The sequence below is a fragment of the Nipponia nippon genome, unplaced genomic scaffold (genome assembly GCF_047370975.1).
Source record: "Nipponia nippon isolate SJK-2023a ecotype South Korea unplaced genomic scaffold, ASM4737097v1 scaffold_3, whole genome shotgun sequence".
NCBI classification, from domain to species: domain Eukaryota; kingdom Metazoa; phylum Chordata; class Aves; order Pelecaniformes; family Threskiornithidae; genus Nipponia; species Nipponia nippon.
Genome location: NW_028262347.1, coordinates 54,147,652 through 54,162,022, shown reverse-complemented (window position 1 = coordinate 54,162,022; position 14,371 = coordinate 54,147,652). Strand labels below are relative to the sequence as shown.

Genomic DNA, 14,371 nt, shown 5'->3' with positions numbered 1-14,371 from the left:
GCCTTCCACGGAACAGTGAAGAGGAATGCCTGTGGTGTCATCCGCAGAGCTTTGTACCGTCCTTACTTGAAGTTTCCCACTGGGGCTAATTCGGGTGTTGGTGTCAGCATCAACAAGGTGCTTTCACCCATAGCCCATATGAAGCAAATGCCTGTCCCTCCCTGCCCCTGCTCTGAATGAAAAGCAGTCCTGCAGACACCCCTGAGAGGGAGCACCCATCTGTGGCCTTTTCCTCTGGGGAGGCTTGAGCCATGATTGTGCTCAGCTGAGGGATTAGTGCTGAGCTACTGCTAATCATCAGTTACCAAACTCTTCCTGCCTTTGTAGGGCTGAGCCATCCTCATCCCTTCACCGGCCACAGCCCCCATCTTCACCCCTCGGGATGGTCCCTGGCCCTGCCAGTCTGCTCCCACCCATGTCCTCCTCAGCTATGGGAGGCCTGCCACAGCCCGGAGCCAAACTCAGTGCCAGGCCCCACTGCAGCTGTCACAGAGGGACCGCAAGGACAAGGGAGCCCCAAGGCTGAACCGTGACTATCCCAGCTCTGCAGAGCCAGCAAAGGCCTTCCAGGGCCAGCAACTCCCCGCTCCCCTCCAGTCCTAACACTGACCCACCAGAGGGACACTCGCAGAAACCCACATGTCCTCTTTAATCTGCCCATGCCCTGAGATGCCAAACAGAAAGGAACGTAACCTAATCTAATCAACCTAACCTAGAGCCAAATCCCACCGGATCCCAGCACACGCTGGGAGAAGTGCTGAGAAGAAGCCCCCTTCCTTTTTGCCCAAGGCCTTCACGAGCCTCCTACCAGCTCCGTAGGCCACCAACACAGCAGACACACAGCCCACCACAGGCCCTCCTCCCGCCACCCTCGGTGCTGCGGGAGGGGACACCCTCCCCACTGTCCCCTCTGCTCCTGGGGAGCCACAGCGGAGGCAACGTTAGCTGAAAAAGATCGCCCTGACATAGTTCAGAACAGCGTCCTCGGAGTCTAGGTGTCTAGGTGTCTTCCCGGCAGCAGAGCAAGAGGAAGATGACGACTCCCCTTTTGATTCTGAGGTAGAGTCATAGAATCACAGAATCATTTGCCTTGGGAAAGACCCTCAAGATCTTGGAGTCCAACCGTAAACCTCAGACTGCCAAGTCCACCCCTAAACCGTAGCCCTAAGCGCCGCGCCTACACGTCTTCTAAATCCCTCCGGGGTGGGGCCCCAACCACTTCCCTGGGCGGCCTGTTCCAGCGCTTGATAGCCCTGTCAGTGAAGAAAGTTTTCCTAATATCCAATCTAAACTTGTTCCTGATACAAGCCAGGATGCTATTGGCCTTCTTGGCCACCTGGGCACGCTGCCGGTCCCATTCGGCCGGCTGTCGACAAGCACCCCCAGGTCCTTTTCCGCCGGGCAGCTTTCCCACCACTCTTCCCCTTCTCTGAAGGACGCAGTGGGGCCCCACTGGGCTCGCTTGCTTTGGGGCTCCTTTCCCTCTGCTGCTGCTTCCGCCACACGCTCGTAACTGGGACCTGGACATGCCGGTGCTGCAGGCAAGCTGTTCACTTAGCACTGGGACGACGTCAGGTCAAGCTAATGACGCGGGTCTCCTAGCAGCTGGCCTTTGAGCTGCATTTCTAGTACAGGATTGAAGCAGTAAAGCTTCCCGCCGGCTACAATCCTCTGAAATCCTAGGAGGCTGGCGCTGTGAGCATTGCTGGTTTCCCACCACACAGCTCTCTTCTCCGCATCCAGTCAGTGTCAAGTGGTTGCCCGTAGGGCCTAGCGTCCAGACGCTTAGCTGCTTCTGCCTAGGTCCTCTCGATCTTGGGCAGGTGTCCTTCGGCCCCTTTTGAAAGCCCCGCTCAACAGAGATGCCCAACACGCTGGCTCTGTTTGCCCTTTTTGCTCTGTCCGTCACCTGATACCACGTTACGCGTGGTGGCTGAAGCGGGAGATTTGTGCGTGGAAACGGGTCGAGGTGGAGCCTGTGCCAGTTCTCACGCCTCTCTTTTAAATTACGCAGACGGATTCGGAGGGTCCCAGGAGAGTGGTGACGGGTGCGCAGCTTCCAGATGCAGAGAGACGCGGAGCGTGCACGCCGTCCGTTGCACAGGGGCACGGCAATGGTAATTTCCTGACGGGCTAAATGGTTACCTTTGTAAGCTGCTGTGGAGTGAAGCGGATGGGGAAAAGCAGAGTGAAATAAGCACTCGCAGCAGCGTCGCCCCTCTTTCCTCCTCCGTAGGTGTCTTGCCAGCAGCAGAGCAAGCGGGAGATGATGTCTCTTCATTTGAGAATGAGTTACTTTCTCCTCCGGAGGTAATGCAGGAGTCACGCTTCTGTAACCCCAGTGCTGAAATGCAATGTGAATCTGCAGTGCTGCTGGGGCTTCCTGTCCCCACTGTCTGTCTCTCTGTCTGTGTTCTTGCTCTCTCAGGTTTCTGCACTGCAGCGGGAAGAGCTTCAGCTAAAGAAGGGTGCTTTAACTCAAGCACATTGTCAAGGCAACAGACAGGTGACTCTAATAGAGGCCAATGCAGATATCTTTAAATAGAGCCTGTTGGTGTACGGAGAGCTGTTCTTGCAACTGAGTTCATTTTGGAATGCTGCTGAGAGGTGGTTGTTGTATTTGGACCTGAACTGAGTTTCCAACCTCATTTCGTTCCCGTTGTGAAGCAGAAGGTCTGCATAAGGAGGGAAAACAGTGGGCTGGAAAAAAGCGCATGCACGGACTCGCAGCCTGTGTTCCAAGGAGAAGAATACTTAAGCCTTTTCTGTGTATGAGGAAAGAGAAAGCCTCATGAAGAGCTGCCGATAGTTTAGATGTGCTCAGCTGAGAAAGGTGCCCGCAGATGCCTGCTGGTGGCGGCCAAAATCTCTGATCTTTGAATTCACTAGTCACAGAAGCATAGAATGGTTTGGGTTGGAAGGCACCTTCAAAGATCATCAGGTCCAAGCCCCTGCTGCGGGCAGGGACATCTTCCACTAGATCAGGTTGCTCAAAGCCCCGTCCAGCCTGACTTTGAACCCTTCCAGGGATGGGGCATCCACAACTTCTCTGGGCAACCTGCTCCAGTGTCCCACCACCCTTGTTGCAAAACATTTCTTCCTCATGTCCAATCTAAGTCTACCCTCTTTTAGTTTAAAACCGTTGCCCCTTGTCCTGTCACTACAGGCCATGGTAAAAAGTCTCTCTCCATCTTTCTATATTGAAAGGCTGCCATAAGGTCTCCCCAGAGCCTTCTCTTCCCCAGGCTGAACAACCCCAACTCTCTCAGCCCTTCTTCATGGGAGAGGTGTTCCAGCCCTCTGATCATTTCTCTCGCCCTCCTCTGGACCTGCTCTAACAGCTCCGTGTCCTCCTGGTGCTGGGGACCCAGGGGCTGGATGCAGTGCTCCAGGTTGGGTCTCACGAGAGCAGAACAGAAGGGGAGAATCACCTCCCTCAGCCTGCTGGCCACCCTGAAGACGGATCTAATGTTATAATCCCATGAGGAAAAGCATCTCTCATGTTGTCATCTTCTTCTTGATTTCTCTGTGCTCATGGAACGTGCTCATGTTTCTTTAGAGATGGGTCAGGCAGCTGCAGCAGGAGCTTGCCGACGCTCTCAAAAAGAACGCCCTGGCAGAAGCTTCACCTGAAGCCAAGAAGCGCTACAGCAGGGACCTGCAGGAACAGAAACTGCAGTTGCAGAAGGAACTGGACAGGTCTAAAGCGAAGGTATGGAGAAAGCCCGTCTCTTGTCTCTTGGCAGGGGCCCGGGCCTTTTTTGTAGCAAACCAGAGTGGGGAACTGATCCTTTCTTGGGGGTTTTGTGGAACCCAGGGTGGTTCAGTGTGCGGCTCGCTGTGATGAGGGGGCTGGGAGGGAACAGCACTGCTGTCTTTGGTGCCTGCTGGTTTGCACCGCTTGAAGTAACAGTGGAGGGCTATGCTAAGGTGGTCTTAGTATACTAGACAACTTGGCAACAGGAGTAGATTGAGTGACGTGTAAGGGACTCACCTGGTTTTATAAGCCTGGCGCCTACCATTACAAAGGCCACTAACCATGAAAGTCACTTTGTCCTTAACTGGAGAAGGGTGTTCCTTTCAAAAAGCTGCTTCTCCAGTTTCACAGAGCACACACGTATTTGCTGCTTCTCTTGGGTTTGGCAAAGCGGAGTGTGTGCTGACAGAGAAAGAGTAGGCATGCTGGAGTGTTGCGCTGGTGCTTTTTTGTATTCCCTCATCACGTCATCACTGTTAGGGAGTTGCAAAGTCACTTTAGGAGCAGGAGGAGGAGTGTTGTGGCAGCATTTAGGAAATGCTGTAGGAAATCAGTGTCGACGTAGGAGAGGGGCCCGTAGAAAAGATGAAGAAGTAACATGGCTTTGGAGGGTCGACGTGAGAGTCAAAGCAGTCCACTCCTTTTTATCAAACCTAAGCTGACCGCTGGGGATTCTTGTTGTGGTTTGACAGCTGCAGGAATTGAAAGAACGGCGTATCCGGACTGAGTGTTATGTCACGTCCCTGAAGAACGCCATAAAGGATAAGCAGAGGGAACTAACAACTTCCAGGAACCAGCAGGGCCTTCTGGTCGCATATTCTAGAACTACGGCTGTCGCAGAGCTGAAAGAACGCATACGACGGTAAGGAAGTACCACAGTGGAGCAAGGCTTTGCTTTGTGCGATTGTGTGAAAACAACAGGACTGTCTTCTTGCATCCCAGTGAGATAATAATACACGATTTTCAAAGATGCTTTTGTTTTAGATGAGGTTCTTTCACACTCTTCTGTGGGGATTTGTGCTCTTGTGGACTTCTGTGACAAGGCCTGTACTTCTTTTCCAGGCTCCAAGTTGAAAACGCCAGGCTGGAAGCCACAGTCCAGCAACAAGCCACGACCATTGAAGCCCTTCAGAAAGACCTGCAAGCCTCTGCCTCAGTAAGCTAGTCGGAGCCTTCCCTTTTCATGAGCTACAGAGCCCAGTTCCGTATTCATGTGGGGAAATTTTAAGATGAGGTTTTTGTTGGAGAGCCTACGAGAGATCAGTTCCTCTGTTCTACTGACTATAGGCTTCTCTGAAAGTCCTGCTGGCCCATTCCCCAGCTTTCTGGCTTTGAGAGTTGTCCCATGAGACTACAGCAAGTCCCACTTAACGCCATCTTTGTTAAGGAGTTGACAGTAAGGCACTGGCTTGCGTATTTTCTGCTTTAGACCAGTCGTGAGGTTGAGACCTCAGGCAGTGCTTCAGACAGTCATGCAGTAGAGGCATTTGGTACTTTTGGCTGCGGGCTTTCCTCGCGCTCAGGTGGAGCCCAGCGCTTCATCCTGGAGGCTTGACTATCATCATCAGACTGTGACAGGAATTCTTCCGTTGCCTGTACTCTGGTCACCCTCCTGTTTTAGTGACTATGGATTCCTTGGCCAGAAGGTGTGGGTCCGTAATGCAACAAGAAGACCTCCAAAGATGAAAATCAGCAACTAATAAGGGAACGACACCTCCCTTGGCAGTATTTTGTGTGCTTGGGGCGCGTTGCAGGGCAGGCAAACGCTGTGCTGGACTGATGCTGGCAAGAGAAGCAGAAAGGCCGTGAGGCGTGACCTTCAGTCGGGAAAGTCCTAGCGTGACTCCTCTTTTCTTCTTTTAATGCTGCGGTAGGCTCAAAATGGCCTGGAGGACTTGGCCACTGGCTTTCAGAAAACACGGACTGCAAACAAACACCAACATCAGCAGGTATATGAACGGCTTCTGGGAATGACTGGTTTTAGTCTTTGAATTTCTTGTGGGCAGGTGACGTATGAAAAGATCAGGTGGGCTCTGGGGAACCCCCCAGGTTTTTGGGCAGGGCACCTGCAGAGGAAAAGTCTATCTATTCTCTCATCCTGCTGGTGCTACTGCGTTTTGAACGTGCCTGGTGAGCAATATGGGGGCACTTGCGTTCCTCAGCACAGTTCCTTTGATGGGTAGGCTGTGTGCTGTGGACAGGAGAGAGATCTGTGCCTGAGAGCTGCGAGAGGAGACTGGACTTGGGAGATCCCCGTTGTCTTCTTTGTGGAGAACACCATGTGCACATTCTGCATATGGATCCTGTTCCTGTGCTCTGTGCGCGATGTATCTTTTCTATTTTGAAAGCGTGGGAGCAAAAGCGAGGAAGCGAAGAAGCTGGCCGAGATGAAATGCCGATCAGAAGAACGTCTGGACGAAATGCGGGGAAGAAACGGCACACAGGAGGAAGAACGTACCAGGCATGGCTTTTTAGTGCTTTAAAGAAATATCACGCTGAGTAGAAGTCAAGCTTCACTGGACTCTAATATAAAAGCATGTACCTAACCGTTTGTGAGCAAATTCAAGCCTTGCATTCGATCTTGCAAGGTGCTTCTGTGCATGAACCTATGGTTTTAAAAAGCTGCAAAAGGCCTTGCAAATACAGGCTGCCTGCAGTTCTCCTGGGAGGGAAGGAAGCCTTTTCTTCCTCTGTTCAGGTGAACTTTGGGCCCTCCAAGTGATGTGTGATGCTGGAGTGCTGGCTGTTCTCAGTAATTCCTGGCCTGTCAAGCATGTTACAGATGAAGCAAGCCGTGGCTGTGCTGCTTACGTAGGAGTATGTGAAAAAGGCCGACTGTTGCTTTGCTTCACGCTCTCCTTACTCATTTGCTGTGCAGGTTGAAGATGCGTCTGGAGGGAACTCGGACAAAGCTGATATGCGGGCAGAGAGAGTCCCAGCTCAGTTTCCAGGGAGAGATGAAGAACAGCTGTTCTGAGGTGGCCAACCAGGTTGGTAAACTAAGAAGAAATGTGAGCGCTGGTTGGTTTGGTGGATTTGAGGTGATTATTTGTTTCTGCTGGAACCTGGATGATTCTTTTCCTATGCTTCTCTTCCGTGTTGCTAATTATCTGTTGGCTGTATTTTGCAACTGATTGACTTCTCTTGAGACTCCTGCTGCTATTGTAGCAGTGGATGATGATGATGATGATGATGATGATGATGATGATGTTGATCAACACAGATGAAGTTATCGTGATGGGTAAAAGCCATGAGCCAGGAGTCCCAGCAGGGCTGCTGAGGTCAATGGCCTCGCTGACCATGACACAGTCCCAGGGGCCCCGAGCGACAAGAGCAGAGCTGGTCACCATACATCGAGATTTTAATACATTTTAATACTCTCTCAGCAGGCAACGAATGCAGTCTCGAGGGCCCCCCACCTTACAGATCTCCACAGAAGTGAGTAACTTTAGAGCTCTCTCTTTGAGTTCCTTTTGTTTTGCCGCTTACAAGTTGGTGACATTTCCCAGCAACTGGAGGTGCAGTCGAAAAAACGCATGCAGGGGGCAAGGTGAAACCAGGACCTGTGAGAAAAGTTGTTCACTTTGCGTGGGACTCAGGAAGAACCGGGGCAGAACCAGGGCTTGACCCCAGAAGGCGCTGGGAGACTAGCACGGTGGGTCACAGGCAAACAGAGCAGTCTAAAAGAGAGATGGGAGAAAGAGCTGGACAAGAAATAAGGCAAAAACTGCAAGAAGTTGAGCTGTATCTCCACGTAATGCAATTTTCCACGTGCGTCTGTAGCCCACAGGCTGTAACGTTGTTGCCGACCCGTTTGAGAGTTTGCTTTTCAGTATCTGGATCTGTGCGTTAGTGCTGCCCTTCCCAGGATCCACTTTCCAGTGCTGCCTTTGGCCCAGCCTGCTGTAAAACTCACGCACAGCCTTTTCTTCTCCCGCCCTTCCCCCGTCAGAGCTGAACCTCCAACACCGTTAGCAACGAGAAGATGCTGGAGCAGAGGAAGTGCCAGTGCCAGAAAACAGAGTGCTCACAGGGAGATGAATGAAGCCTGCAAACCTTTGCCTTCCACCTCACCCAGCAGCTAACCTGCATCTAATTCCAAGGGTTCTGTTGCAGTTTGGTCTTTAATAAACTGTGTTATCTAGTACACGTCTTCTTAGTTTTGCTGCACACTTGGAGCGCTTCGGACCTAGCACGTTTGGATGAGGAGAGTCCTATTTTTGAAGGCTCACTCAGGCTCTCTTCCTATGCAGGCACTTAGCCTGTCCCTCCCTGCCCCTGCTCTGAATGAAAAGCAGTCCTGCAGACACCCCTGAGAGGGAGCACCCATCTGTGGCCTTTTCCTCTGGGGAGGCTTGAGCCATGATTGTGCTCAGCTGAGGGATTAGTGCTGAGCTACTGCTAATCATCAGTTACCAAACTCTTCCTGCCTTTGTAGGGCTGAGCCATCCTCATCCCTTCACCGGCCACAGCCCCCATCTTCACCCCTCGGGATGGTCCCTGGCCCTGCCAGTCTGCTCCCACCCATGTCCTCCTCAGCTATGGGAGGCCTGCCACAGCCCGGAGCCAAACTCAGTGCCAGGCCCCACTGCAGCTGTCACAGAGGGACCGCAAGGACAAGGGAGCCCCAAGGCTGAACCGTGACTATCCCAGCTCTGCAGAGCCAGCAAAGGCCTTCCAGGGCCAGCAACTCCCCGCTCCCCTCCAGTCCTAACACTGACCCACCAGAGGGACACTCGCAGAAACCCACATGTCCTCTTTAATCTGCCCATGCCCTGAGATGCCAAACAGAAAGGAACGTAACCTAATCTAATCACCTAACCTAGAGCCAAATCCCACCGGATCCCAGCACACGCTGGGAGAAGTGCTGAGAAGAAGCCCCCTTCCTTTTTGCCCAAGGCCTTCGCAAGCCTCCTACCAGCTCCGTAGGCCACCAACACAGCAGACACACAGCCCACCACAGGCCCTCCTCCCGCCACCCTCGGTGCTGCGGGAGGGGACACCCTCCCCACTGTCCCCTCTGCTCCTGGGGAGCCACAGCGGAGGCAACGTTAGCTGAAAAAGATCGCCCTGACATAGTTCAGAACAGCGTCCTCGGAGTCCCCCCAGCCTCTCCTCTCTGCGTCGGCGCCACCACCAGCGTCAGGAGGGGATGGCAGAGCCGGACTGCGGTCACTGCCTCCCCCGGTGCCGCCTGTGCTTCCAGGAGCCTCGTCTGCTGTTGGCTGGAGCGCCTGCTCCTCTTCGCTCCCGGACCGGGCCTTCTCCTCCTCTTCCTCGCACCGTCGATTCTGACCAAAGGGAAAACAACCGGACCCGGCTGTGCGCGACTTCACCCCGGGAGCGCTCCAAGGGGCAGGCGGGCAGCCCGGGGCGGCCGGGGGGCAAAGGCAGCTGCGCCGGCGCCGGCAGCCTCCGGGAAGGGGACGAGGGGACCGGCAAACCCGGGCGGCGCTCGGCAGCGCCCCCAGCGCCGCCTCCCGCGGAGGGGCCGCCAGGGAGCCGGCGGCGGCAGCGCTCCCTGCCCGCGCCCCGGAGCCCTCCCTCCCGCCCGCCCGCGGGGGTCCAGCCTCACCTCGCCCAGCACCGCCAGGGCCACGTCCACCAGCTCCGCCTCGTTCATGCAGTACACCGCCGCCGCCGCCGCCGCCCTGGGCACCGCACGGGGAGACCCTCAGGGCAGGGCCAGGGCAGGGCAGGGCAGGGCAGGGCAGGGCAGGGCAGGGACCGGCCTCGCCCGCCCGCCGCCCCCGCCGCTCCCCGCTACCTGGGCCCTGCCGCCGCCCGCCGCCGCCCGGCCTCGGGGGGGGGCGCCGCCGCCGCCCGCTCGTCCCCCGCCGCCCCCATCCAGGCCGGGAGGAGCCGCCGCCGCCGCCGCGCCCCCGCCGCCATCCCCCGCGCGGCGGCACCGCGGGCGGGGAGGGGCGGCGCGGCCCCGGGAGCCGCCCCCGCCCGCCCGAGCGGGAAGCCCAGGGCTGCGCCCGCCCTCGCCGGCGCGCCGGGGCCAGCCGTGTCCGCGCAGCGCGGCAGGGGCGGCGGTGCCGCTGGGGCAGGTTTCTGCCGTCACGCCGAGCCCTCTGCCTCGCTAAACCCTGAGGGCAGCCGAGCAGCAAAACCACCCCCCCACACCCCCAAAAACCCACGTCGCGACAGAAGCCGGTGCTTGATCCGGCGGGGAGGGAGGCGGCGCAGGCGGGCAGCCCGCCAGGGAGGCCGCGCAGCCGGGCTCGGGCTCCGGGGCGAGCACGGCAGCTGGCAGGGACGGGCCGGCGGAGCGGGTTGGGGCCGAGCAGCCACAGCTCCCGCCGCGCACGCAGCACTCAGGCAAAAATGCACGGATGCTTCTCCTCCCAGGCCGAATCTCCCCAAGGGAGAAACGGGGTATTCGGAGAGTCCCTGAAATGAAACTCAATAGCAACGAAGGTACCGGTAAGCAGGGATTCTTTATTGCAGCGCTGGGCAGCGCGGGGGATTCTCCACCGTGAGTGCTCCACCGATTGGGCAGACTTTCAGAGAGTGTATACCATAAAGTCCTACCCATTCACAGGATTCCCGAGAATTCAGTTACATAATCATGGTGTTTCCTGGAGCTTATTAACATAGGCAAATGCCCGATCCGCACGCGCAGTCGTCTCCCGTGGTGGTCTTCAAGTGGTCTTTGGGGGTCTTCAGATGTCTGCTTCGCTGTGTTCGCTGATTGACCTTTGCTTCTGCCCAAACTCCGCCCTAGGATCGCGTAAACGGGCTCCTTCAAGGCTGCTGTCATTCTTCTGGGACTTCCCATCTTCCCTGCCTTTGTCCTCCCCCGGCCCAGTTGTCCCAGACGGGATTATCCCGGAGCCCCCTTATCTTCCAACCGTTCTAACGACTCTCTAAATCGCAGAGGCCTCCCTTCCTTTTGCTTAGTTAAGTGACCACGACATTTCAAACATCCTCCTTGCCCCTAGGCTTTAATTCTCTCAGGAGGCATTTGGATGCAGTGGCTGCGGCCATCGGGGCTTGAGCCCTTTCAGCACCAGCGCAGCGGCGGGGCAGGGCCAAGCTTTGCTGCACGCTCAGCGGTTGGTCCGCAGCCCCGTCCGTGGCCCGCGCTGCTGCATTGCCCTCCAAAACCTCGCCCGACGCACAGGGGGACGCAGCCCCCAGCGCCCCGACGCGGGAGCAGAGCGGGCTCCGCAGCAGCAGCGCCCCGACGGCGGAGGCGGAGGCCGCTCCTCCCGGGCCGGGGCGAGCCACCCCGCCCCCTCTGACGCCCCCTCTGTGACGCCCCCTCTGTGACGCCCCGGCCGCACGCGACGACGCCGCTCTTCGGCCGCCCCCTGCAGGCGCCGGCGGTCAGTGTGGTCGCCGTCGCGGAGGGACCGGCAGCGCGTCTCTGGCTGGCAGCGTCGGGGGCTGCGAGCCGCGGCCGCGGCTCGGGGCTCCGCTCTCGGCTCTCCCCGCCCTCTCCCCCGCCCCGCCCCGCCCCGCCCGGGGCTCGGCAGAGCCCGCCGGGCGCCTCCTGCGGCTGCTAACGGCGGGGCGGGCCATGCCCTCGCCCCCGCCGCAGCATGCAGAGGCTCGTCGCACTCCTCAGGAGGGTGCGGGAGCGGCCGCCGCCCGGCAGCGCTCCCGCGCCCGGCGCCGCCGGGGCCTCTGAGCTCCGGGAGAAGGGCTGGGGCGAGCTGCACAGCGCGGCCGCCAGCGGTGACCTGGCCCGGCTGCGGCGGCGCTGGTGGTGGAAGAGGCTCCGCATCAACTGGCGGGACGCGAAGAAGCAGTAAGGGGCGGGCAGTGCCCGTAGCAAAGCCCCCACCCCCCCTGGCTGGAGGAGCCGGCGAAGCCCGGCACGGTCGCAGGCGCCCTCGGAGCAGGGCCGGCTCCACAGCGCTGGCCGTCCCGGCGGCCTGCCCAAGCTGGGCCAGGAGGCGGCGGATGCTCTGCTCCGCTCCGCTCTGCCCTGCTTTGCCCCGCTCTGCCAGCCTGGTCCCTGTCGTGACTCTTCGGTGGAGCTCAGCAGGCCTTCGTCCAAGCAGAGACGGCTCCTTTCCTGCCGCCAGACCGAGCGCCTTGCTTGGGCAGGGCACGGGTTGGCAGAAAGACGCGGCACAGCCTTCCCGTTGCTGTTAGAAATCCCATCCCCTCTGTCTCTGGGACACGTCTGGCACGGGACTGGTCGGGGGAAAACCCAGGGGCTTGCGCGGACCCCGCAGTCTCCGTAGACTTACGTAGCCTCCCTTGACTTCAGGCTGCCAAGACGCACGCGGTCTCCTTTGCTGTGCCGGGTGGCTGGGCAGTCCTGGAGGGAGGGACCAGTGCCTGGGCACAGGACTCTGCTTGTGCGGGTTCCTTGACGCAGCCGAGGAAATGCCTCCTGACTCAAGGCAGGCGTTGGGGATTTTGCGTAGCCAGCCCCAGGCTTTGGCTGTGCAACTGCTGCCACGGGCTCCGGAACGAGAAAGCTTGCTTTCGGCTTGTTTTTTGCTAGTTGAGGCTTACGGCCCCATGTGGCGGCTACCACAGACTGAAACGATGTCTTCAGCTGTCTGTCAGCGTTAACTGCGTTTATTTAATTTCTAGGACGCCTCTGCACCTTGCTTGTGCCAACGGCCACACCGATGTCGTTCGATTTCTAGTAGAAAAGAAGTGCCACCTAAATCCTCGGGACAGTTTTAAGAAATCGCCGCTGATGAAGGTACGTCGAAGAGGTCATGCTGTTGCCCATTGGGCTTACTGATTGTGCGCTGAGCGACACATACCTCGCACAATTCTTTACGTAGGCCTGCGTAGAAACAGGCGTGTTGTAGTCAGCGGGGAAGGGGCGTGTGTCGCCTCATCTTTGAAGATGCTCACACGTTCCAGCGTTGGGAAGATGCGGGAGTTCTGACAGAGAGAAGCGTAGATGTTGGAAGTTATTCCTCCTTTGTGTCGTGTTTCCAGGCAGTAGAGCACCAGCACAAAGACTGTGCGACTCTTCTGCTGGAGCACGGTGCCAACCCTGACCTCAGAGCTGCTGGCGGCAACACTGCCCTTCACCTGGCTGCCATCATTCATAGCAAATCTCTAGCAGAGCTGTTACTTGAGCACAATGCCCATATTGATGCTCAGAATGAGGTAAGTGTGGACTTTGGGCAAGGCTCCTCTGCCCAAAACTTGCTTGACTTTTCTGTGCGATTGTAAGGGAGATGATTTCTCCTTTCAGCTGGGATACACTCCGCTTACTCTTGCCATCACCGAGCACTGTGAAGAGATGGTCGAGTTCCTTCTTCAAAAAGGAGCTGACGTGCACGCTCGAGATAACCATGAAAGGTAGAAGGGTTTGTCAAAAGTGCGTGTGGGACTCCTTAGCGTTGTTCAGGTTGGACTGATGGGAGGCATAGGAACGAGCTTTGAAAAGGAACCAGGAGCTGCCCAGATGGAGCTCCTTCTGTGTGACTTGTGAAAGCAGGCGCGCACTCGGCTGCTCTCTTACCTCAGGGGATGATTTCCGCACTGAGGACCGCAAGAAAGCGTTGGCTGTGGTGCCACATGCGCGCGCGTGTACGCACCCACACCCGCACCCCGCCAAGTCTGCTCTGGGCGGGTGGCTGGCCTGGAGACCTCCTGAGGTCCCACCAACCTGAATTCCCCAATGCTTCCGTGCGCTTGGCTGTGCTTTCACTCTGCGTGCAGGAGAGGGGAAAGGAATTGTTTGGGGAGCAAAGAGGGACTGAAGTAATGGCAATGCAATGTCTGCAGCAGCTGATGTATTTCCTATCGTCTCTTGGATGATTTAGGACCACTCTGATGTTTGCTGCTCTTGCTGGGGATATGAACATAACACGACTTCTTCTTCGGCATGGTGCTGATATTTCTCATGAAGACAGGTTTGGCCACACAGCTATGCATTATGCCAGTACCTCTGCACGCTCTGAGTAAGTGATTCACGTCCTCGTTACAGCAGTTGCACTGTCAGAATATCCGTGCTGATGTATGGCCCTTTTTGGTAACTTCCCGGGGGTTTAATGAGGGGTCGAGACCTTTGTTGAAGCTGGGCTCAGTGACGTCTTCCGATGCATCTCTTTCTGCGTCCAGAGTGGATTTGGAAGCTGAGAAAAACTTCCCCCAGAGCTCTCTCCGACAATTCACCTGTGTGCTCTCAAGCTCCACTCAACTCAACTGACTAGCAACTCCCTGCCTTTTGTTTCAGAGGGGATCTAACTGCTATCCCCCGAGTTAAACTCTGCAGCGGTTTTCCTCCTCTCATGGGTAGCTTTGCACCCCTGGCTGTTCCTTCGCTAAGACGACTGTGTGTGCTTAACAGCTAGGCTGAAGGAAATAGCCCTCTTGCCTAGTCATGGTAGCCTAGTGATGGGGGAATGAACTGCATTATGCCTTGTCTAGCCATAAACAACTGCCCGTGACTGCTTGTCACTGGATCTCAACACTGGATTTCTTCTCCCTCTGCCCCTTCTGTCAGCCTCTATTCATGGGAAGCAGGAGAGAAGGATGCTTGGGTAAATCGTGGAGTAAAATCCCCTTTAGGAATAAAGCATGTTGGAAGATGGCTCTAGCAACACAACATGTTCATTCCTTCCCTCCAGGCCTCTGGCACAGTATCAATGTTGCGCTAATGCACCGTTTTGCATAGCAGCC

At 56.8% G+C, this 14,371-nt stretch overlaps 2 protein-coding genes across 2 annotated transcripts; one reads left to right on the top strand and one right to left on the bottom strand.

The window, feature by feature from the left end:
* Positions 1-8,788: 8,788 nt before the first annotated feature.
* On the bottom strand, positions 8,789-9,815 carry LOC148054610 (uncharacterized). Its single transcript, XM_087765345.1, has 3 exons — positions 9,525-9,815; positions 9,333-9,408; positions 8,789-9,048 (listed from the first exon to the last, which is right to left on the bottom strand). The coding sequence occupies exons 1-3, from the start codon at positions 9,647-9,649 to the stop codon at positions 8,809-8,811; spliced, it is 441 nt and encodes a 146-aa protein (XP_087621471.1). The 5' UTR covers positions 9,650-9,815; the 3' UTR covers positions 8,789-8,808.
* A 1,316-nt stretch (positions 9,816-11,131) lies between these two features.
* LOC148054609 (uncharacterized) lies at positions 11,132-13,829 on the top strand. Its single transcript, XM_087766660.1, has 5 exons — positions 11,132-11,516; positions 12,317-12,431; positions 12,677-12,850; positions 12,939-13,045; positions 13,513-13,829. The coding sequence occupies exons 1-5, from the start codon at positions 11,308-11,310 to the stop codon at positions 13,652-13,654; spliced, it is 747 nt and encodes a 248-aa protein (XP_087622786.1). The 5' UTR covers positions 11,132-11,307; the 3' UTR covers positions 13,655-13,829.
* Positions 13,830-14,371: the final 542 nt, after the last annotated feature.